This window comes from Chiloscyllium plagiosum, unplaced genomic scaffold, assembly GCF_037043375.1.
Source record: "Chiloscyllium plagiosum isolate Xiang-an unplaced genomic scaffold, Cpla_swu_hap1 HiC_scaffold_42, whole genome shotgun sequence".
NCBI lineage: Eukaryota > Metazoa > Chordata > Chondrichthyes > Orectolobiformes > Hemiscylliidae > Chiloscyllium > Chiloscyllium plagiosum.
The window spans coordinates 23,368,988-23,392,270 of NW_028270180.1; the positions used below are offsets into that span (position 1 = coordinate 23,368,988).

The window sequence follows — 23,283 nt, forward strand, 5'->3', positions numbered from 1 at the left end:
GTGATATACCTTGGGCATGGAACTTGCTCTTGACACGAGGAAGTAGCTAGTGTTGAGAGTGTGGTGCTGGAAAAGCAGAGCAGGTCAGGCAGCATCCGAGGAGCAGGAGCATTGACATTTTGGACATCATGAATGAGGCTTGTGGGCCGGGCGTCTGAGAGACAAATGAGTGGGGGATGGCCTGGGGGGGGGAAGGTATCTGATAATGCAATAGATATCCCCGGTCCACAAGCCTCATTCCTGATGAAGGGCTTATGTCCGAAACGTCAATGCTCCTGTTCCTCAGATGCTGCCTGACCTGCTGTGCTTTTCCAACACCACATTCTCAACACTAGGGGCCGGGCGTCTGAGAGACAAATGAGAGGGGGATGGGCCTGTGGGGGGAAGGTATCTGATAATGCAATAGATATCCCCGGCCCACAAGCCTCATTCCTGATGAAGTGCTTATGCCCGAAATGTCGATTCCTCCGCTCCTCGGATGCTGCCTGACCTGCTGTGCTTTTCCAGCACCACACTCGACTCTGATCTCCAGCATCTGCAGTACTCACTTTCTCCACAAGGAAGTAGCTGCATTGAACAGCACTTTTACAATCGCAGGGTGTCCTTCAGCCGACCAAGTACTTTTGACGTGCTATCCACTTTTGTAATGAACCACAGTTGTAAATAACACACTGTTGAACTAGAGCAGCGATCTGATTCAGCTTGGTTTATGGGGCAGTTGTGTAAATATAGTTGAAGATACAGAAACAAACCCACAACAATGAATAAACATCAGAGATGAACAAGGTTTCGAGTTTCTCAGCAGCTTTTTACTTGACGTTTTTGTGCAATAAATTAATCTGCCCAAGCAGTTGGGGTTGACAGCGATGTAACAAGTAAACATTGCCACTGGAAGGATACCACTGGCAAAGCAACAAAGAACTAGTTACAAATTAAACACAGTGAACTGCATAAGAATCGGGCCTCCCTCTCACTCTTAGAGGAAAATGGGGAAATCAGGATTTTATAACTGTCAGTATTTTCGCATTATCTCACTGCAGTGTGTAATTCTAGTGAACTTTAACCATGATTTCAGGAAATGCTAAGGGCATGTTGGAGTGAAATCTTTGGAAGGGATGGTGCACAGGGACAATTGTCTTATCCTACATAATGAATGACAAAGCGAGAGCAAAATTCCCATGAGCCCAGCAGTGTTGGAAACAGGAGTAGGGTTGCTATAAGCAAACTGGTTCTGACCAAATTCATTGAGCAACATGAAGAGAGAGAAATGTGAAATCTTCAGGCAGGTCAGACATGGAACCATGATGTTGAGGAATGGAACAGCTATTGATATTTCTCACATTGACCTATTTTTGTGGGGGCGGGAAGTGCAGAAATTTTCACCCACAATGTTATCTCATACATAACATTTTGAAAACAGACTTCTGAATGGTCTCTGTCCATCAGTATAGGGAAAGGTGAAGGATGACAATCACACACACGTGTGCACCACATACAGTCACACACACTTTCCCTTACTAGTTCTACGTCAAAACCTGAATATTAGAGTCATGCCATTAAATAGTGAAATCAGAGAAACAATTTCCACCCACATGGACAGACAGACAATAAAAGGTAATGTCACCACAGTCTGCTCTCTAACTAAAGAGAGAGAGAGAGGTGACGTAACCTGCAAGGTACCACACCTCAGGCAAAGGGAGATGTTGAGAAAGAGAGTCCTTTATGGTAAACTCAGCTGGTGTATGAATTGAACCTGTGCTTGTTGGCAATACTCTACATTGCAAACCAGCCAACTGAGCTAACTGACACCCACAGAAATGTAGACACACATACGTGCACTCACATAGACAGACACACAGGTGGAAATTGGAAACTTCCTTCCTCTGTGAACAATGTAGATTTTGAGCGTGATGGAAATTTTGAAGACAGAGAGCATTCGGTTTTTTGTTCGACAAAGCACTCAGGAATTTTTAAAGCAAAGTTGGTGATATAGATCTGATCCAATGTTGCAGCAAGCTTGAGAGACTGAATTGCCTTCTTTTCCTGACGTTGTTCCCTCAATACAGAACTCTGGATGCCGGAAAATAAATTGAATGGTGAAGTCATTGAAAAAAGTCTTTTATATCTTGCTCTGTTTTTTTGAGAAACCAAAATAAATCAGGGAAATGGAGGAATAGGGTGCAAATTGCATTGCTCTTCAAGACCTGATTTGGAGGAGCTGTGCTGGACTGGCGTGGACAAAGTTAAAAATCACACAACACCAGGTTATAGTCCAACAGGTTTATTTTGGAGGCATTAGCTTGCATAGCACTGCTTCTTCATCAGGTGGTTGTGGAGCAAAATCGTACGATACAGCACACACACACATATATAACTTTGTGGGGTGAATTTGTACTTGCAGAATTACATTTTATTTTGCTCAAAAACTTCATAATTCATGTAAGATTCTGTAAATCCCACTTTAGAAATAGAATCAGTCTGACCTAAATTGGGACACAGACAGACTTTAACTTCACACCTTCAATGCATTGTCTGAGCTGAGATTGCACCTATAGTTAAAAGTTATCTTGAGAATGTAACTTTAAAATAAGTTCTGGGATTTCCATTTGAAGAAACCAAAACTAACATGATCATTCTAAAAGATGAAAGACTCAAGCTAAATTTGTTTAACATTACATTCCATGACACTGCAATTCTGTTGCTTTGAATTCTGTGTCGTATGATTCTGCTCCACAACCACCTGATGAAGAAGCAGCGCTTGGAAAGCTAGTGCTTCCAAATAAACCTGTTGTACTATAACCTGGTGTTATCTGATTTTTAACTTTGTCCAACCCTCTTCAAGACAGACAGTGAAAACCAGATGGGCTGAATGGTCTGTTTCTGTGCAGTGCTGTTCTATGATTCCATGATAAGGCTTAATAAGTTTGTGCTGAGAATAAGTACCACATTATTGGGAATGAGAACCAAAGCACAAATTTGTTTCCTTTGCAAATGGAATCTCAAGTGGCCAACACTCCATTTTAACTTTCAGTCGTTTTTATAATGATCAGCTTTGTGCAGTTAAACTTATAATTTCCAGAAAGCCCTATTAGTCAAGTGCTTAAAAACTTTACCCAGAGAGACATTATGGTTGCATGTTTTCTGTTTCAGCATAAATTACATGTAATTTAAGAAGTGCAAGAAATGAACATTTTCAGTCTTGTACCAAGAATGGATGAGAATAGTGTGGGAACGTTTTTTCAGAAAGGGGTGGCGGGTTTTCTAAACACAACTATCTCTAAATTATTATTACATAAATCCACATTTTCAATGGGAATTGTCTATGGAGGAGTATCCAAAAGGTTGATGTCATGTGTGTAGTTTGTGGGTGGGAGTTAATTTTTTTTCGCTTTTTGCGTGTCTCTACTTCTCATTTTCAGCCCACACCACTGGCTAACAGCAATGCAAAAGGGAGAGCCAAACGTGTTAAGTCTCCCCATATTAGGGCAAAGTTTCCATCAGCAAATGCTCTGCTGAAGGTCCTTGTGTCGATACAATGAAAGTGGGTCAGTCATGGTCACAGATTAAAGCTTCAGTGATACCTGGAAGTTTAGCCCGCATGGACAACAGTGTGCAGGCCCTCCAGCACATACCCTGGCATTCATGAACCAAACTCCCAAACATGGGAGAATAGGTCCACAGCCTGGATGATACCTCAGCAAGATTGAAAGTTAATGTTGTAAACCATAACCAAAAAACCTGGAATGAAGGTCAAAGGCTTCTAATTACATCATCTTTCCACCAAGTCCTATACCTAAGTCAGTGCCAAACCTGCACCCCATATTCCTTTGGATCAATCAGCAAGGACAAGAGGAGTTCCTGATGCTTGGGCAATCCAGGGTGTCCATAAATTTTGCCCAAATTTATACCTGGTGAGGACATTCCAATTTCATTTCTGAGTTTTAAAATAACATGTGAGACAGCAGTTACAAAGTTTAACATAGAGTTGATGTCTTTGTGGTTTCTTAGGTTGCATTTACATTCTCTCAGGTGGAGGCTGCAGCTCAGCGAGTTCCAATTACAATGTGACATTTACAAAGACAGATGAATTTACTGTATAGATTAAAAGAGAATAAAGGGTATCACTCTCAAATGAGGACTGAACTGAATGACTTGATCCAATGAATGTCTTTCAGTAGGCCCACTTCAGCTAAAGATTACACCTTCAGCTAAAGGTTTTGACAGCTTTGTGAAACATCAGAAGTGATTGACTATTATTTTATTAAAAATATAGACTTGGGAATTTTTTTGGATAAATTAAGCTCTCATTGGAAACCTATTTGGCTTTTAAAATTGTATGATCCTTAACTCCTTCATGCCAAACACTTTATTGGCCAATTGGAGCCACATGACTGTTTGTGTTATCAATAAAAGTGATTACTACAAGCCTTAGTCTTTTTTTAAAAAGTTCTTTCATGGAATGAAATTGTTGCACATACATGATTGTCCTTTAACTGTGGCTTAATTGTCTCCAATGAATTATCTAATAGTTCAGATTTATTTTCTTTACTCTTTCTTGGGATGTGGACATCACTGGTTCTAAATTTCCTTGAAGTGAGTGTTTTAGGCCATTTCAGACAGCAGTCGAGAATCAACCACACTACTGTGTGTCAGATCACATAAGGATGGCAGATTTTCTTCCCTAAAGGACATTAGTGAATCAGTTGGGTTCTGATAAGAATTAATGTTAATTTCATGGTCACCATTACTGTGACTAGCTTTCAATTCCAGATTTTAAAATTGAATTTAAAATTTCACCAGCTGCTGTGGTGGGATTTGAGCCCTTGATGCCACAGCATTAGACTGAGTCTCTGAATTACTGTTCTAAAATGTCGCTATGTCATCACCTTCTTTTTGACCTCTCTCAGGTCCAAGCACAAATCCTGTCCAGGGCCATTTGGAACAATTGCTTACAGTCTCCACGCAAACATAATTCCTCTATATCTAGTTCCTTCATTCTCCAGATTCACACTTGGAGCATTTCCTATTGTCCTGTCTCAATGCTGGGCTCTCTCCCTCAGATCTAACTTTGATGGGTGGATCCTTCCTCTTTCAAAGCAGTTCAGATGGCTGCTGACCATCAACTATTCAAGGAGGTATCAAGGATACAAGCAAAATACTACAGATGTTGACATCCCAAACAAACACAAAGATCTGCAAGCTAACTCAGCAGGTCTGGCATAATTGTGGAGAGAGAACCAGACTTAATGTTTTGTCTCCAGTATGACTCTTCCAGTATAACCAAGGAAGTATTTCAGAGACAATGCAAGTACCCACAATATCTCACCATTTCCTGTCCCAGTACAAGCCTGAAGCTTGCTTCACTGGCTGCTGCCTGGGGAGAACAGTGAGGAATTCTCAATCCCAGAAAAAAATTGAGAAATACTGGTTTCCAAAAATATGCCCTCCATAAATGTAGTAACATTGTTAAAAGTTGTTACTATAAAAAGCATTTCTAAAAAAAAACTTTACTAGCAAACTGGAAAATATTGATTCTTACAATGTCATGCAGTATTTTAGGATTGTCAAGCAAAACGTCTTATGAAACTGAGGTGCTGCATTTTTGTTTGCTGATGGTTTAGGTTCAATTTAATATATATTGGATAGGCAACCATTTTTTATAGGAGACCAACCCAGGAGACTGAATATCGCTGTTAAAGTGAAACCAGTGCAGAAGATCAAGTAAGCAGTGGGACAGAATCATTAAAAGCCTGGTAAAAAGAGGAAGGTATTACTGGAGGTAAGAGAGCCAGAGTGGTTTACAGATGGAATTCCAAAAGAGAATTATTAAAGAGTTATTAAAATTGATCAAGTAAAACATTGACTTCATGTTGTTTTACACAGAAATGGAAATTCTCTGATACAGGGGCCCTAATAACCAATAAAAATTGAAGCAGTATCAAATTCTTCAGTGGGGTGGGGTGGGGCAGGACAAAGAGCTAGTTCCTCAACTTTTAGAAGACAACACTGTGAAGAGTTCAGTCATCCTTCAGCAAGTTAATCAGGATCTCACCACACATGACATTTAAGAAAGAATATCATTGTGCTGGAAGCAGTAAGAAATGAATCACTCAAGTGACTCCTGCAATAAAAGAGTTGTCTTATGAGGAAATATTGGACAGATATTTAGGCCTGAAGTCATTGGAGTTTAGCAGAATGAAAGTTGATCTTATTGAAATTGGATTCTGAGGGACTTTGATAGAGTGGATGCTGAATGGATTTTGTCCCCATGTGGTGGAGATTAGAACTAAGGGACACAAATTGAAAATTAGGATTTCTTGTCTCCAAGGAGTAGTGGGAGGTCAGGCCTTTTAGGGTTGGTGGGGAGGGATTGTGGAGACAGGAAAGTGGAGTCAAGGACACAATCAGATCAGCCATGATTGTAGAGAATAATGGAACCGGCTCAAAAAACCAAATAGCCTATTCCTGCTCCTTACGTTTTTGGATATTGGAGAAGCTTCAGTCGTAACTAAGTGAATGCCTTATATTTCAGTTGGGCTGTTTCTCCTGCAGCCAGTGGTTTCTTGAGTGGCCAGGCGCTGTGAGGGGTTGCAGAGGCTGTAAGAGCAGAGTGAGAGACGACTCTCAAACCCCAACCCCTCCATGTCAGAAGGAGAGACAAATCAGCTGCATCACTGAGTCAGTGCCTGCATTATGTCTTTCACCATCATCGTGCCAATCACCATCTTCTCACAGTTAATCGTTAGCTGAGCAGCTCCGCCTTCTTTGGTTACCAGGGTAACAAGAACCAAAGCACCACCACTGTTTGTTCGAGCAGCGAACCTACCAGGAAAGAATAGATAAAGCAGGGCAGCTTATTTAAAGGAGGTTTGATAGCACATCAAAAAAACTCAAAAAATCAGCAAAGCTGAACATCTTCAATTAGAAAATGCTGCATTTATGCTTAAACACAAGATTACCAATAGTGATTAAAGTCTGAGGTTTTAAATAATCTTGGCTTCTGCACATAGTTCTTAGTATTCCCTGGCTTTGTCATTTAGAACACAGATAGGGCCATTCAGCGCACTGTGGCTGTACTGACCCTTTGTAAAGCTAATCCTACTGCCCCTCTTGTCCCCTTTTACCATAACTATTTAGACATTTTGTCCCTTAAGATTACCGCCTCAACTACTCCCTTTGGCAAAATTATATCTTGTGCCTCAGCACAAATATTATCCAGAAAATCTCTCTCTTAATTAATGCTTTTCACTTGGGTTTGGCAGGGAACTAAGTTCTTAGACAGACCAGAGCTTACTTCAGGAATCCCTCAAGGACAGACAATAATTTACACCTGCCATTTGACTGTGCTGTTTGTGCTGTGGAAATTGTTAACAGTCCTAAATTATCAGTCTCACATTCCTGTGACAGTTTGTGTTTTGATTCAATTGTCTTTGCCAATGGGACTTCCGTATTGGCTATGAATGGTCTTACCACTGGTAGTCCTCTTTAACATTGCCATACATGATTATCACTTCAAAGGCATTTTTATTTTTTGAGCCTGTTTCTTTGAGTTATGTTGGTATTTCTGGTTTTAGGTTGTGCATGGAATCATCTGATGCTGGGACCTGACTACAACCCCCTGATCTTAACTCAGCAGGGAGTGAGTGTGACAAGACTATAAAACGCAGACAAGAGGATCAACAGGAAAAGCTCAGCCTAATTTCTGGTTCTTTAGTCGTTTGCACTGGCATCAGGTAGTAAACAATAAATTAATTAACAGGTAGATTAAGACTCAGATGTTAAAATGGTCCAGGCCTCATGCAGAAGAGTTCATGGTGATATCCCACCAGTCTCACCAGCTATTTTTAACATAATGTCAATTAAACAAGTGTTTAACAGGAGGGGAACAGCCAGGGAACATCTTATATTTATGGAGTTAAAATTACATCAATCTCTTCTTTTTGCTTCACTTTTTCCTTTGTTTTCTAGTTTATAATTTGTGAGGTCTTTTTTGTGGTTTACAGTTTTAAGAACAATAGTCTATAATGACGAGGACCAGGGAATAAGTTCTGAGAGTAAGTGATATTAAACATCTTCTAAAAGGGGTAAGTCACAGTTGGAGAGCTCAAATTTGTGTTGTGTTCTTCCTGTTCCCTGTGCGAAGCCAGGAACATTTCTAGTGCCCGGGGTCAGCATTTGTGCAGGATGTATCTCCAGATGCAGCTCTTGAAAGTCCAGGTTTCAGGCATGGAGCAGCAACTGGGGCTGCTGTGGGCCATCCACAAAGCTGAGAATCTCATCAATATCATGTACAGAGAGATAGTCACACTGCAAGCTAAGCCTCCACAGGCTGTAAGGGAATGGGTGATCATCAGGCAGAACAAGAAGACTAAGCAGCAGTGCAGGAATCTCCTGTGGCTATTCACCTACAAAACAGAACACTTTGGACACTATTGAAGGGGCTGGCCTTACAGGGGAAAGCAGCAACAAGCAAAATATCATTCCACTACAGTTGGCTCTGCTGCACAAGGGAAAGCTAAAAGGTGTGGGAATGCAATAGATAAAGTGGATTCAATTAGAAAAGGATAGACGGACGATTCTGTGGATACAAACGAGACTTAAGGATGGTACATTGCTTCCCTGGTACTAGGGTCAAGGATGTCTCAGAGCAGCTACAGGAAATTCTGGAGGGGAGACTGCACAGTCACTAGTCAGTGGTACACATTGTTACAAACAACATAGATAAGGACATAGGACGGCATGGTGACTCAGTGGTTAGCACTGTTGCCTCACAGCGCCTGGGACCTGGGTTTGATTCCACCCTTGGGCGATTGTCTATGCGGAGTTTGCACATTCTCCCCATGTATGTGTGGGTTTCCTCCGGGTGCTCCAGTTTCCTCCTACACTCTAAAGATGTGCAGGTTAGGTGAAATGCCCATGCTAAATTGCCCATAGTGTTCAGGGATGTGTAGGTTAGATGCATTAGTAAGGGGTAATGTAGGGTAGGGGAATGGGTCTGGGTGGGTTACTCTTTGGAGGGTCAGTGTGGACTTGTTGGGCCAAAGGGCCTGTTTCTACACTGTAGGAATTCTATGATTCATCAGAGTTTAGAAGAATGAGGGGGAACTCATGAAGCCTATGAAAGGGGTAGGGGTGGGGGTGGTGGTTCAGAACTAGGAATCACAATGCAAGGATACAGAGTAAAGCATTTAGGACTGAGATGAGGAGAACTTTCTTCACAAAGTGAGTGGTGAGCCTGTGGAATATGTTACCACAAGAAGCAGTTGAGCCCAAATCATTGTTTGATTTCAAGAAGGAGTTAGATATAGTTCTTAGGGTTAAATAGATCAAAGGATATGGGCGGGGAGGGGGGGGGAACAAGAAAAGGCTATTGAATTGGATATTCAGCCGTGATCATAATGAATGGCGGAGCAGACTTGAAGAGCTGAATGTCCTCCCCTGCTCCTAGTTTATGTTTTCTGTGAGTGAATATTCAAATAGCTTTGGTACAGAATTGCACCCTAGGTAACAAATTCATCCTCATGTCTACTCAAACTTTGGATAAGCTTTTCAAATAAATGTAAATTTTATAGTGTTTTTGTTATATTCTGTGATTTATTTTATTCTGCAAGTTATCACTGCTAGGAATGCACAATGCTGCACAGGCACAGTACTATATTTCAATTTGTGAATTGGTTTTTCTGGGCAAGAATATGTCCAAAGGAATCTAACTCTGACTAAAACACTAATTCCTATGGGAATCCATGATTCACTTAAAGCTGCAATGCTCAGAAAAGGAACCACAATGTTATTGAGGACTACCTGAACTTAGGTAGACCATAACTATGCCAGTGCTGTGATAGAGAGCAAGACTATACTTCTCTCCAGTTTCTTGGCAACACAAAACTCTCATGTTGCCAAAAGAGAGGCAGTTTGCTTAAACTTTTCTTCTTGCACATATCAGGACAAATGCAAGAATACCAAACTTGAAATGCTCATGAACAATTACGGGGTTCCATGAGAAAAGGGTGCTGTTTGGTTGTTGCAACATAACCTGCAGAAAGAGTACTGTGCATTTGTCCAGCAAAGGTAATCACACACATATGCATCTTGTTAATATTCAACCGAGTGCAACACTGTGCAAAGTAACTGGAACCCACTACCCACACATCCCTGGCTTCTTGGCAACTATACACCCCATACATCTGCTGACTGACAAAAACCCAGAGGCTGAAACCAAGCATGCTGCAAATCCTTACAACCCCAAGGAGATTTATTCAACCTACTCATTTTCCATCTTAGCATCCCAAATAGAGCAACTCTCCTGAATAAGATCCACCAGCTGACAGTCTGCATCAAGGAATGGGTAACGTGGAACATCATTAACAAGTTCCTTGCAGCAAGCTCCAGCTGTTAAAGAGCAGGCATTGAACTACCAAGGTGAGAGTGGGCCTTGCTAAATGGGTTCAGGGAAAGCCAGAGCTCATGCACAGACAACTTCCACTACTGTGCCATAGTACAAACCCCTCCTGCACTTGTGGAGAAAAGCAAACAATCCTGCACATTACCATAGAGTGCCCCTCTACAGACTAAGTGGTGGACTAGTCACTAAACTCAATGAATTGACTGTCATTTTTTTTGGGAATTTGCATTCTCTGAACAAATAACATTGGTTTGCTGCTGTTTTTCCATGGCAACGTTATGTCCAATCAAAAATGATGTAGCAACCAAATGGTATACTGATCTCCTCAGTAGAAATTGATATGATAATCTTAAATTTGACAATAATTATCTCTCAGTCCACTTAAAATAATTTACTTGGAGAAATATTTCATCAATCCAGGCCTCTCCATTTACCTATACTCATTGTCCAGTCCACATGGCACCCGCCCAAGATTGGCTGTAGAAAGCACCTTCTGGACAATGGCTTGGTCATTCCGGCATTTCTCTGGGAGGGTCAGTTTCTCCTTGATTTCATTCATTCCCATCAATTTTCCTAAGACACAGACAGAGATAGGTTAGACCAGATTTAGAATGTCTCTCTACCCTACACATTTCTGAACAAAACACTGATGATTTCCCTGTGAGGAAGCAAAATTAATGAAATTCAAGGCAGTTCTGGATGAAGCTGAAACTCCTTGCCATACACTTAATGATCGAGGGGCCATTTGCTTTGACATGTACATGGTCTCCCCTACTCTCTTTCTCAACCTGTCACGTCATGTATAATTCCTTAGCTGATAATATAACCAGGATTGGGAATCACCATGATCTAGTTATTCTCAAGAAAAGCTTCTTTAGCTGTGGAAGTGTTGTAAAGAACTAGTGTGGTAATGCTGTTGCACTATGAAGAATAGGAATCTTGATCAGATCCAAGTTCAAACAGCACCTGGTTTTCAACAAAGCAACACAGGAAATCTCTTGCTTTCAATTTTGGGCAGAAGAGGTGATCTTATTTGATGTGTTTGACTAGTCTTCCTGCCGAGTGAATGGTTATACAGCCCTGCTACTTGGGAAATGGGACAGAGAAATGGTTTGGAGTCCCTCAATGTTGGATGCCACCTATGCAAGGTGCATGATAGTAGCTTCCAGGGATTGGATCTGTGTCTTTGCAGCTTCTTGATTTTCCTTTCCCATGGCCAACCACCCTCCTCTGTGGCTTGCCAGGGAGTAAGCCCACAGGCCTCAGACTGTGATCCATTACTCAATGCTAGGCCTTTCACCTGACTATGCCACTACTCCCTCACCTCTGATCACATCTGGCTGAACCATGTGATGGAGACAGAATCAATGGCTGAGCACTAGAGCAGTCTTTGAAATCTCATAACTGTAGTCACTTGTTTCTGTACCGGTAACCGTTGGGTCAAGTCCTGCTGACCAATGTAGTTAGCTGATGGATTGGCACTGTATTTTTCTTGGTTTTAGAGAATCTGACTTCAGATGGCAAAAAAGAAATGGGTATGGTGAATCATATGATTCTGAAGGGGATCAGAGGGGTAAAAAACAAGGCCAGTCAGCCCTGTTATGCTATTCAATTGAATGATGCCAAAAATAGAAGTGAAACAGCAAAAGTGAAAATGGTGACCTGCTTTCCTTAGGAAACTTTCCTAGCTGATGGGATATTCAATATACTTTCCTTTTGCCTCCCATATTGTGTTCATGTTGCTGGACTGCCTTTACACCTGGGAAGTGTGAACAGCCAAACAGCCATGCATCATTTTCCTCATGGTAACACATGCACAAGCATTGCAATGTTCCCATAATGCAGAAACAAAGTTACCGCTGAATCCCAGAGCAAAGGCTAAACCAGAAGAAGAAGGGAAGGGATGTTTACTAAGCACCACTGGACTCGGACAAAAGAAGACTCTCAAAAGAGTGTAAACATGGATCAGGTGATGCTCTACCACGCTAAAGCACGGACAATACAGACAAACACAGCCGCAGCAGGACAAGAAACAATGTGCAGCAGGATTTACATCCACATGGTGACACGCTGAGCCCTTTTTGTGCATCTACTCACCAGCGCTGGGATTTAACAGTTGTTCTATGACAGCAAGTGGGAAAACAAAGTGCAATGAGATAAAAAAATTGAGCTACGACTATGATGACAAGATCAGTTGTACTTCAAACTAAATCCTAATCTAACACAAAAATGAAGTACTGCAGATACTAGAAATCTGAAACAAACACAGAATGCTAGAGAAACTCAGCAGGTCCGTCATTACCTGTGGAGAGAGAAACAGAGTAAACATGTTGTATCCCAGCAGGACTCTCCTTTGAAACACAATTCATACCGGATTCAAAATATTAATTCTGTTTCTTCTTCCACAGATGTGGCTAGACCTGCTAGGTGTCATCCAGCAAGTTTCTGTTTTTGTTTCGAATTCCATCTAGTTCAGTTGGCTCCAAAACGTTTCACATCAGATTTCATGCCTTTGTTACCTCCAGACTTGACTGTTCCAACACACTCCATGCTGATCTCCTACATTCTATCCTCCAAAAACTTAAGATCATGCAGGAGACTGTTGCTCAAGCCCTAACTTGACTGAGCCCTGTTCCCCTCATACATACATTGAATCCAGGTCAATACACACCTTGCATCTAAAATATCATCCTTATCTTCAAAACCCTCTATGACTTCACCCTTATCTAGCTCTGTCATCTCCTCTGACTCCACAAATCTCCAAGATTTTGGAAAGGTAAATCAGGGTAGGACTTATACACTTAACGGTAAGATCCTGGGGAGTGTTGCTGAACAAAGAGACCTTGGGGTGCAGGTTCATAGTTCCTTGAAAGTGGAGTCGCAGGTAGGTAGGATAGTGAAGAAGGCATTTGGTATGCTTTCCTATATTGGTCAGAGTACAGAAGTTGGGAGCCCCAACTGGGAGTCCGAGCCCCAGCCCCATCCCCCCCGCCCTCATTTATCTCTCCACCCTGGAGGCTCCCTGCCTCATTCCTGATGAAGGGTTTTTGCCCAAAAGTCGATTTTCTTGCTTCCCAGATGCTGTCTGATCTGCTGTGCTTTTCCAGCATCACTCTACTCTTGACTCTGATCTCCAGCATCTGCGGTGCTCACTTTCGCCATAGGAGTTGGGAGGTCATGTTGCAGCTGTACAGGGCACTGGTGAAGCCACTTTTGGAATATTGTGTGCAATTCTGGTCTCCCTCCTATCAGAAGGATGTTGTGAAACTTGAAAGCATTCAGAAAAGATTTACAAAGATGTTGCCAGGGTTGAAGGATTTCAGCTATAGGGAGATGCTGTTTTCCCTGGAGCGTCAGAGGCTGAGGGCTGACCTTATAGAGGTATATAAAGCCATGAAGGGCAATGGCCAACCACAACCTTTCCCTGCTCAACAGGCCTGCTCCTTCTTTCCCACCGTTTACTGAGGGATTGTGACGGTTTAAGGCTCACAACAGGAATACTGCTGCAGTTACTGCCATGTTAAAATAACATGAGTCTGTGCCAGGGCAAAAACTTGCATGTCAGAGTGAAACTTATCTCATAGTAATTGAATATTTACTGAACAGCTCAGAACAGTATAGGAATCTACTCACTGGAGAGTAAGAAATAAGTCCTGTTAATTTAGTGCCAACTCAGGGAACATTTGGTAATCTCAGAAGATGTGGCAAAATCACTGGTCCCAGTAATCCAGAGGCACAGGCTATTCCTCTGGCTTCAAATCACACCACAGCAGCTGGTGAAATTTAAATTCACTTAATAAAATCTGGAATTGAAAACTAGTTTTGTTAAGAAATTAAGTCTGTGATCCTTATCCGGTCTGACTTTAGACCCACAGCAATATTATTGACTCTTGACTGCCACTTCTTTCAATTGCAATTAGAGATGGTCATCAAATGCTGGTCTTGTCAGCAACCAGCCACAGCCCACTAAGGAAAAACAAAACAAAACTCCTCTTCAGAATATTTTCAAAGGATTCTTTGAAGGAATTATGTTTCTCCATCCCCTCCCATGAATCCCCCCATACTTCTGTTGATATGTTGGATGGTTCTGTTTCAGCAATCAGTGCTGACAACACCTTCAGGATAAATAACCTTACAGTACAACATGTATGTACATATTTGAAATGGAGAGAAGCGAATTGTCTTGTGCTGTGATTGGCTCCCTTGTGATGGTGACTTCAGCTAATTCCTCCAGAATTTTATCTTCAGTATTCATTGGTCAATGAGCAGAAACATCGATTTTGTTCACATTATAACAGACAGTTTGCCCACTTTATAATGATGTTGGAGCTCCTACTTAATAAAAGCAATCATTCTCTATTAGTGAGACGTAAATAGTTCCAGACATGAGATGAGGGAATCGTGCAGGGGAGAGCTTTGGAAGCCTTTTCCTTTTGGAAGTCCCCTGAAATGAGGAGAATGGTTGCTGCTGAGCCCATTGCACATAGAATCATTTAACTTTAGCTGCAGATACCACATGGTTCTGGCTGACCAGGCAACTTTCCTGCTCTTATCACCTACCATTGGTATATTAAAAGGACTTTTGTAGGTTGAGAATCAGCCACATTATGAATGCATCTTCCTTGGCTATCAAGCCTTGGAATCAGGTTCAAACCCTGAGCTTCCGGCTCAGAGAAAGGGAGACTACCTTGTGGATCACAAGACCTTCTGATTTGGGAACCATTGATCCAAAGAGGCCTGTTCACTAAACATCATGTCTCAATTTGTTCACACACTATATCCCAATGATTAGTTTCTGAAAGGAATTTATTTAATTTGCATCATAAGAATCAATACAACTGCTTTTGCTATCCCCCAAGGTCAAGGATCATTAGGGCAATTTAGGTAGGCCCTGGTGAGGCATGTGTTGATTAAGGCAGGGGTCGAGTGCTGCCATGGAGATGACTATCCTGATGAGGGGTCACCTCCATGGACAACAGCTGTCTCAGCAGAAGAGTCCCATTCACTTCCCCAAATGCATCAAACCCACAGTAAGGTCAACAAGATTCAGCAGGCAGTCTTCTCCAGCATTGATGTGACAAGAAGAGACCCTGAATTTGCTGCTTATGGATTAATTAGACCATAATATAAAGGAGCAGCATTAGGCAATTCGGTCAATCAGATCTGTTCCACCATTTGATCATGGCTGATATGTTTCTTAACTCCATTCTCTTGCCTTCTCCCATGACCCTTGATCCCCTTACTAATCAAAGGCCCATCAATCTCTGTCTTAAAGACACTCAATGACTTGGTTTCCACAGCATTTTCAGCAATGAGCTCTACAGATTAACCACCTTCTGGCTGAACAAATTCCTTCTCATCTTAGTTCTAAACGGTCATCCCTTCACTCAAATTATGGGGCCTGTGCCCGAAACGTCGAATCTCCTGTTCCCTGGATGCTGCCTGACCTGCTGTGCTGTTCCAGCAATAAAGTTTCAACTCACTCAAATTATGCCCTTGGGTCCTAGACTCATCTACAAGTGGAAGCATCTTCTCCACATTCATTATCCAGGCATCTCACTAAGTTTCAATGAGACCTCTCTCATCTTTCTTCTAAACTCTATTGAGTACAGACCCTGAGTCCTCAACTGCTGCTCATATGACAAGTTCTTCATTCCCAGGATCATTCTGTGAACCTTTTCTTGACTTCCCCCAAGGCCAGCACATCCTTCTTTAAATACTGATTTCCAAAACTGCCCACAATATTCCAAATACAATCTGATCACAGTTTCATACAACTTCAGCAGAACATCCCTAATCTTGTATTCTATCCCTCTCAAAATGAATCCTAACATTGCATTTGCCTTCTGTAATAACTCAGTAAGCCCGACTGGAAAGGGAAATCATTTATTGTTGAACACCAAGATAGAGCCACTACTCGTGGAGTACACAGGCTAATCCCAGCCTGTGACAAAGACCTTATTTTTATCTTGAACTCAGGCATTCAGGTGCAGGACTCTGCTTTATTCTTTTCCCCATTACCAAATCATTGTAGTATTTTTTTCATCTTGTAACCACCATCAGTAAATCACTCATGCTTCCAGTTGAATAATTACGTGCAAAGTCCATTAAAGACAATGCAAAGGGGAGGGAGAGGTAGGGAGAGCGGAAAGGAGCTAAATCAAAATGGAGTTGGAAAGGATGGGTCTGCTTTTCTTACATAGCCAAAAATGCTCTTACACACACTAAATGTCTTTTTTTCTCATCACCAAATCACAATAGCATTTCTTTTTTGTTCATCATCTATTAACCGCCACCGGTAAATCATCTGTTTGGCCAACTGAATATTTACATGCAAAGCCCGTTGTGGGCAATGCAAACTATCAAAAGGTGAGGGGGAGGTATGGAGAACAGAAAGGGGCTAAATAAAAATGGAAATAGAGGGGGAAATAAAGGATTCCACACTCTGCAGTGCCCACATCTCTCTAGAGACATTGAGAGTATTGGACATCATGTGTTCCTGGGTCTGCTCTTTTTTATATATCCAGAGGTGTTATCATACATAACCAAACTCACCACGACTATTTTTTAAATTACTAACCACCACACCAGTGCTCAGTGGTTGGCACTGCTGCCTCACAGGGACCCAGGTTTGATTCCAGCCTTGGGCGACTATCTGTGCGGAGTTTGTACATTCTCCCCGTGTCTGCGTGGGTTTCCTCCGGGTTCTCCAGTTTCCTCCCACAGTCCAAAGATGTGCAGGTTCAGGTGAATTGGCTGTGCTAAATTTCCCATAGTGTCCAGGGATGTGTAGGTTAGGTGCATTAGTCACAGGAAATATTGGTTTCTAGAATGGATCTGGGTGAAGTACTCTTCAGAGGGTCTGTGTTGACTTGTTGGGCTAAATAACCTGCTTCCGCACTGTAGGGATTCTATGATGAACTACCAGTAAATCACCCATGTCGCCAATTAAATATTCACATGCAAAGCCTGTTACAGGCAGTGGGTTTGCTTTACTGATATTTCTATATTTTTTAATCAACATGTTCAGAGACATTATTACTGACTTGGGAATATCTACGTTGTTCCTTCACTATCACTGGGACAAAATTCCAGAAATTCCCATTCATTCAGAAGGTGGCTCAGCACCTACTTCTCAAGGACACCAAGGGATGGCATTAAATATTGGCTTTGCCAGTGATGTCTAGTTTCCACAAGTGGATTTTAAAAATATACACCACACATATTCCTGATGCAGGCATCACCTTACTGTGACACCTTTGCAGATACAAATATTCACACAACAGCTGGGGATACAGGTTTAGACTAGATTAGATTCACTACAATGTGGAAACAGGCCCTTCAGCCCAAACCGACCCTCCAAAGACTAATGCACCTAACACTATGGGCAATTTAACATGGCCAACTGACCTGGCCTGCGGGAGGAAACCGGAGCACCCGGAGAAAATTCACGCAGACACAGGGAGAATGTGCAAACTCTACACAGACATTCACCTGAGGCTGGAATCAAACCTGGGACCTAAGTGCTGTGAGGCAGCCGTGCTAACCACTGAGCCACCGTTCTTCGGCAGGTCGACTTAACCATATCTGAAACTTCCCATTCTCTGACGGAAAACATACTCTGCTATGATCAATGCCATTGGAAATAACCATCTAAAACAAGTAACTTTACCAAACTTCTAGAAAAATGGTATAAATTGACATTTTGACCTAATTATGTTCCTTTAAAGATGCTATATAAGTGTAAACCATTGTTCCAGCCAGAAGGAATAGGCAAAGTCTGTCAACTTTGGAGAATCTTGACAAAATCTCAAATGTCAAAGTCCCATGGACAGACTGATTCCTCAACTTATAAGAATTGAAAGAGTATCATAGCCATGAGAGAGGACAGTTAACAACAAGGAAGGGTTGTTTTCTCTCCACGGATGCTGCTTGACCTGCTGTGATCTCCAACATCTTTTTGTTTTCAGTAACAACTTCAATATATATTGCATCTTTAACTTAATGAAACATCCCAAGACATTTCACAGGAGCGCTGTAAAACACGTTTGATAATATTGTCAGGTAGCCAAAAGCTTGGTTCAAATGGTAGATTTTAGGGAGGTTATCAAAGCAGGAAAGTGAGTGAGGTTGAAGCGTAAAGAGGTATAGGGAGGGCATTCCAGAATTTGTGGCCCAGGCAGCCAGAGGTTTGGTCACTAATGGTGAAGTAACTACAATTAGGCATCCACAAGAAGCCAGAATTGCAGGACTATAGGTAGCTCAGAGAGTTCTGGGGCTAGAAATAAGGTGGCACAAGGTCATGGAAACATTTGAAAAAAATAAGAACATGCATTAGGAGCAGAAGCACCTGGCTGTGACCTCTACTCTTCTGTCTACTGCCATACCCTTTGACTGCCTTGTCAAAAAATAATATTTCTCATTCGATTTTAAAAATATTCAAAGGCTCAGCCACCACTGTGTTCCAGGAACAGGATTTCACAGACAGTGACTCTCAAAAAAATAATTTCTCTTCATCTCCCTAAAACAGGGTTGAGAATGTTCAGGTCACAGCAAACTTGACTAGCAAACACTGTAGGTCAGTGAGCACAGCGGTGACAAGGCAACAGAATTTGTTTACAGTTAAGCTTAAGAAGTTCATGGATATTGCCTTTGCTTGATTCTCACTGGATCATCTGGATCCAGCAACAATGAAACAAAGAACAGAATCAGACTGATAACTGATCATGCTTCCTCAGACCTGGGAAAATCTCCTCTTGAATGTAGATACTTCTTGTGAACAAAATGATTTTGAATCATAGAATCTTTAAGCACAGACAGAGGCCATTCTACCCATGGTGTTGGCTTTGGCATCCCAAAATTCTCAATCCTCATCTCCCTACCTACCAGGGAGATGTGGCATATTGTTAATGCTACTAGGTTAGTAATCCAATGCTTTGAGGGCACTGGTTCAAATCCCACAGTGACCACATGTGAAATTTAAATGAAACCTGGAACTTAAAACTTATTATGACCATGAAATTATCATAACCTGTTGCAAACAAACCTATGTGCATCACTTTTGTTCGTTCGGGAGGGAGATTTGCCATCCTTACCTGGTTTGGCCTGCTTGCGACTTCAGACTCACCACAATGTGATTAACTCATCTCTGAAATGCATTAGCAACCCATTCAGTTCAAGGGCACATCGGAATGGGAAACAATTGCTGCGCTCGCCAGAGATGCCCACATCCAATGAAAGAATTAAAAATAAGAGACTGCAAAATGCTCCTTTCCTAATTCTGTCCATAAGGGAGCTACCTTTGGTTTCATCAATATGAAAGTTGCCCTAAAGAAGTCCACACTATCAGTAGCTGGCATGAAAAATAATATCCCATCCACTCCAAATAAATGTTGAAAAGTCACAGATTCCCTGGGCACTGTGCAGACTCTGTAGTTGTATTTTGGATACTGTTGTGGGGGAATTGCCTATCAGGGACTGCGATGGCAGGGGCCACAGCAGTGGCACTACAGCACAACAGAGAGGGTCAAAGTACAGTAGAGCAGTTATAAGAGGGGACTTGATAGTCAGCAGCACAGATAAGCGTCTCTGTGGCCACAAAAGAGATTCCAGATGGAGTGTTGCCTCCCTGGTGACAGGGTTAAGGATGTCTCTGAGCAAGCATGGGACATTCTTAAAAGGGAGGGTAGCAGCCAGATATTGTGGAACATATTGGTACCTACAACATAGGTAGGAAGAGTGATGAGGTCCCGCAAAGGAAGTTCTGGCAGTAAGGTGGTAAACTGCAAAGCAGAATCTCCTAAATTGTAATCTTGGGATTACTCTTTGTGCCACATGTCAGTGAAGCTAGGAATAGAAAGATAGTACAGTTAAATACAGGGCTAAAAGAGTTGGTGCAGGAGGGAGGGCTTCAGTTTGTAGATCATTGAAATGTCTTCCAGGACAGGTGGGTCGTATACAAGAAGAACAGGTTGCATCTAAATTGGAGGAGCACCAATATCCTGGCAGGGAGGTTTGCTATAGTCAGTTGGGAGGGTTTAAGCTAGTGTGGCAGGGAGGTGGAAACCAGAGCAGTAGGTCAGCAAGTGAACTGACTGAGGAGTTAGAGACTAAGGCCAGGAAGGCAAAGAGGAAGAACAGATAGCAAGAGGTTACTGAACATGGCGGGACTGGCAGTCTGAAGTATATCTGTTTTAATGTGAGGAGTAGGCAGATGAACTTAGAGCTTAGATTAATACATATAACTATGATGTTGTTACTATTACAGAGACATGATTGAGAGAGGGACAAGACTGGCAGCATAACGTTCCAGGATTTAGCATGAGGTTATCAACAAATATTTGCATTTGTGTTCCCAAATGAGGAGGACTTGGTGAAAGGTGAGTCCGATAGGAGTATATTGATATTCCAGCACGGGATGGGACCATTCGCTGCCGCCGATTAGCCACTGCCCTTTCACCGCCGAGGACGCTTCGCCATCGCCCATTGGCCGCTGAGGACAATTCACCACCGCAAGTGTTTGTAACTCATGTTTCTGTATAAACCAATAAAATGATATTTATTTCACTTATTTTTTTATCAATATGTACTAAGTTGTTGCATAAATAAAGGGGACCGAGAAGTATGAAAGAACAGGCAAGAGGGAAAACAATCAGTACATATATATATTTCCAGTGGCGAATAGTCTCGAGAGGTGAAACGACCCCAATGGAGAAACGCTGGTGGCGAACCAGCAATGGCTAATTGGCGGCGGCGAATGTGCTGTGGCGAATCGGCAACCCATTCCAGGCATGTTAATATAAAAAAGGTGGTTGGAGTTTTGAAAACCAATAAGGAAGTTAAGTCTCCAGGACCTGATGGCATCTATCCCAGAATATTGAAGGAGGCGAGGGAGAAAATTGTACAATGTCTTGTACAAAATCTTTGTATAATTTATTGTAATAAGAGAGGTACAGAAGACTGAAAAATAATCAGTGCTGTTCCTTTGTTTAAGAAGGGCAACAAGGATAAACTGAGAAATTACAGGCCGGATGCCTTACATCAGTGGTAGGGAAATTATTGAAAAAGACTCTTTGAGACAGGATTTACTCACATTTGTAAAAGTACGGCCTTATTAGTGATAGGCAGCATGGCTTTGTGTGGGGAAGGTCCTGTCTCACAAACTTGATTGAGTTTTCTGAGAAAGTGATGAAGATGGTTATTCAGGGCAGTGCGATAAATGTTGTCTACATGGACTCCAGTAAGGTCTTTGACAAGGTCCCTCATGGCAGGCTGACATGAAAGGTGAGGTCACATGAGATCCGCATTGAGCTAGTAAGATGGTTACAGAACAGGCTTGGTAATAGAAAACAGAGTAGCAGTGGAAGGGTATTCATCTGACTTGAGATCTGTGACTAGTGGTGTTCTGCTAGGATCAATGCTTGGACCCCTGCTGGTGCTAATAATTATAAATGAGAAGGTAGGTAGTCTGATTAGTAAGTTTGCAGATGACACAAAGATTGGGGAGTTGTGGATAGTGGGGAGGATTGCCAGAGGATACAACAATATATAGATAGGCTGGAGACTTGGATGGAAAAATGGCAGATAGAATGTAAAATGGCAAATGCAAGATGATGTATTTTGGAAGGTCTATTGCACAATAAAGTAGGCAGTAAATGGCAGAACCCTTAGAAGCATTAACATATAGAAGCACCTAGGCATATAGATCCATAGTTCTCTGAAATGAGCAACACGTGGATAAGGTGGTTAAGAAGGCGTATGGTATGCTCACCTTCATCATTTTAGGGCATAGCATATGAAAATTTGTGAGTCATGTTGCAGCTGTACAGAATTTTAATTAAGCCATATCTGGAATATTGCAGACAGTTCTGGTCATGACGGTATCAGAAAGATGTGAAGGCTTTGAAGAAGGTACAGAATGATTTGAAGGCTATTTGATTTGAGAAAAGATTGGAAAAACCTGGTTTGTTTTCGCTTAAACCTTAAAGGCTGAGGGGTGACCTGACAGCAATTTGCAAATTATGACAGGTACAAATAGAATGGATAGTCAGAGTCTTTTCCCAGGGTAGAAATGTCAATTACTAGGAGACATAGGTTTAAGGTGAAAGGGGGAAAGTTTAAAAGAGATGCAAGAGGCAATATTTTTACACAGAAAGTGGTAAGTACCAGAGGAGGTGGTAGAAGCAGATACAAAAGCAATGTTTAAGAGGCATCTTGACAGATACGTTAAAAAGCAGGAAATAGAGGGATGTGAACTGTGCATGAGAAAAAGTTTTTAGTTTAGAAAGGCATCATGTGTTGGTGCAGGTGGGGTAGGCTGTGTGTTCTTTGTCCTTGACATCATAATGACTCTACAGCTGCGACTTTCCTCTCTCAAGAAGTGGCAGGAAAGGTGGCAAGAAGAGCAGATAATCAGGCAAGTTAGCACTGGGGAGATACCCATTCACCCTCAGTGCCCAACTCTTCTCACCTTGGAAATTCAGTTCCGGACAGGAAAACTTATAGTTAGACTTTCTGATCTGCCACTAAGTAGGGCCATAAGTGGTTAATTAACTGGCCACTGACCTGATTCCCAGTCAACTGGGTAAACAGAAAGGTTTGCTTTTCAACTTGAGCAGGAGACCCTCAAATTGCCCCAAGCTGGGGATGACTGGGAGACTGGGGAACGAATGGCCTCAACCTGTGACTCTATCTACTCCAAAATGATACCTTCCTTCTCACTGTTCGTGGTCTTGAGTGTTGCTGTGCTTCCAGCAGTTTTCAACTTTGAAGCAGCACTGCTCTGTGGCTGCTAGCTTCTGATTGTCTAGAATCTTCAGATGGAGTGGGAAATGCTATTCCAGAAAGTGATCCATTAAGAAGTTTGCCAGATCACCGATTAA

General features: G+C 42.0%; 1 protein-coding gene across 9 annotated transcripts in view; it reads right to left on the bottom strand.

Moving 5' to 3' along the window:
- Window positions 1-691: 691 nt before the first annotated feature.
- The window catches only part of ap3b2 (adaptor related protein complex 3 subunit beta 2), a 248,611-nt gene continuing 226,019 nt past the window's right edge, over window positions 692-23,283 (bottom strand). For 6 of the 9 annotated variants that reach the window (XM_043680543.2, XM_087982116.1, XM_087982118.1 and 3 more), the window contains 3 exons: window positions 12,500-12,523; window positions 10,837-10,975; window positions 692-6,822 (listed from right to left, as the gene is read on the bottom strand). In XM_043680543.2, coding sequence (XP_043536478.2) covers window positions 6,672-6,822; window positions 10,837-10,975; window positions 12,500-12,523 — 314 coding nt within the window. In that variant the 3' untranslated portion in view covers window positions 692-6,671. The remainder of the gene's footprint in view (window positions 6,823-10,836; window positions 10,976-12,499; window positions 12,524-23,283) is intronic. The other 3 variants (XM_043680547.2, XM_087982119.1, XM_087982115.1) reach the window with 1 other exon arrangement.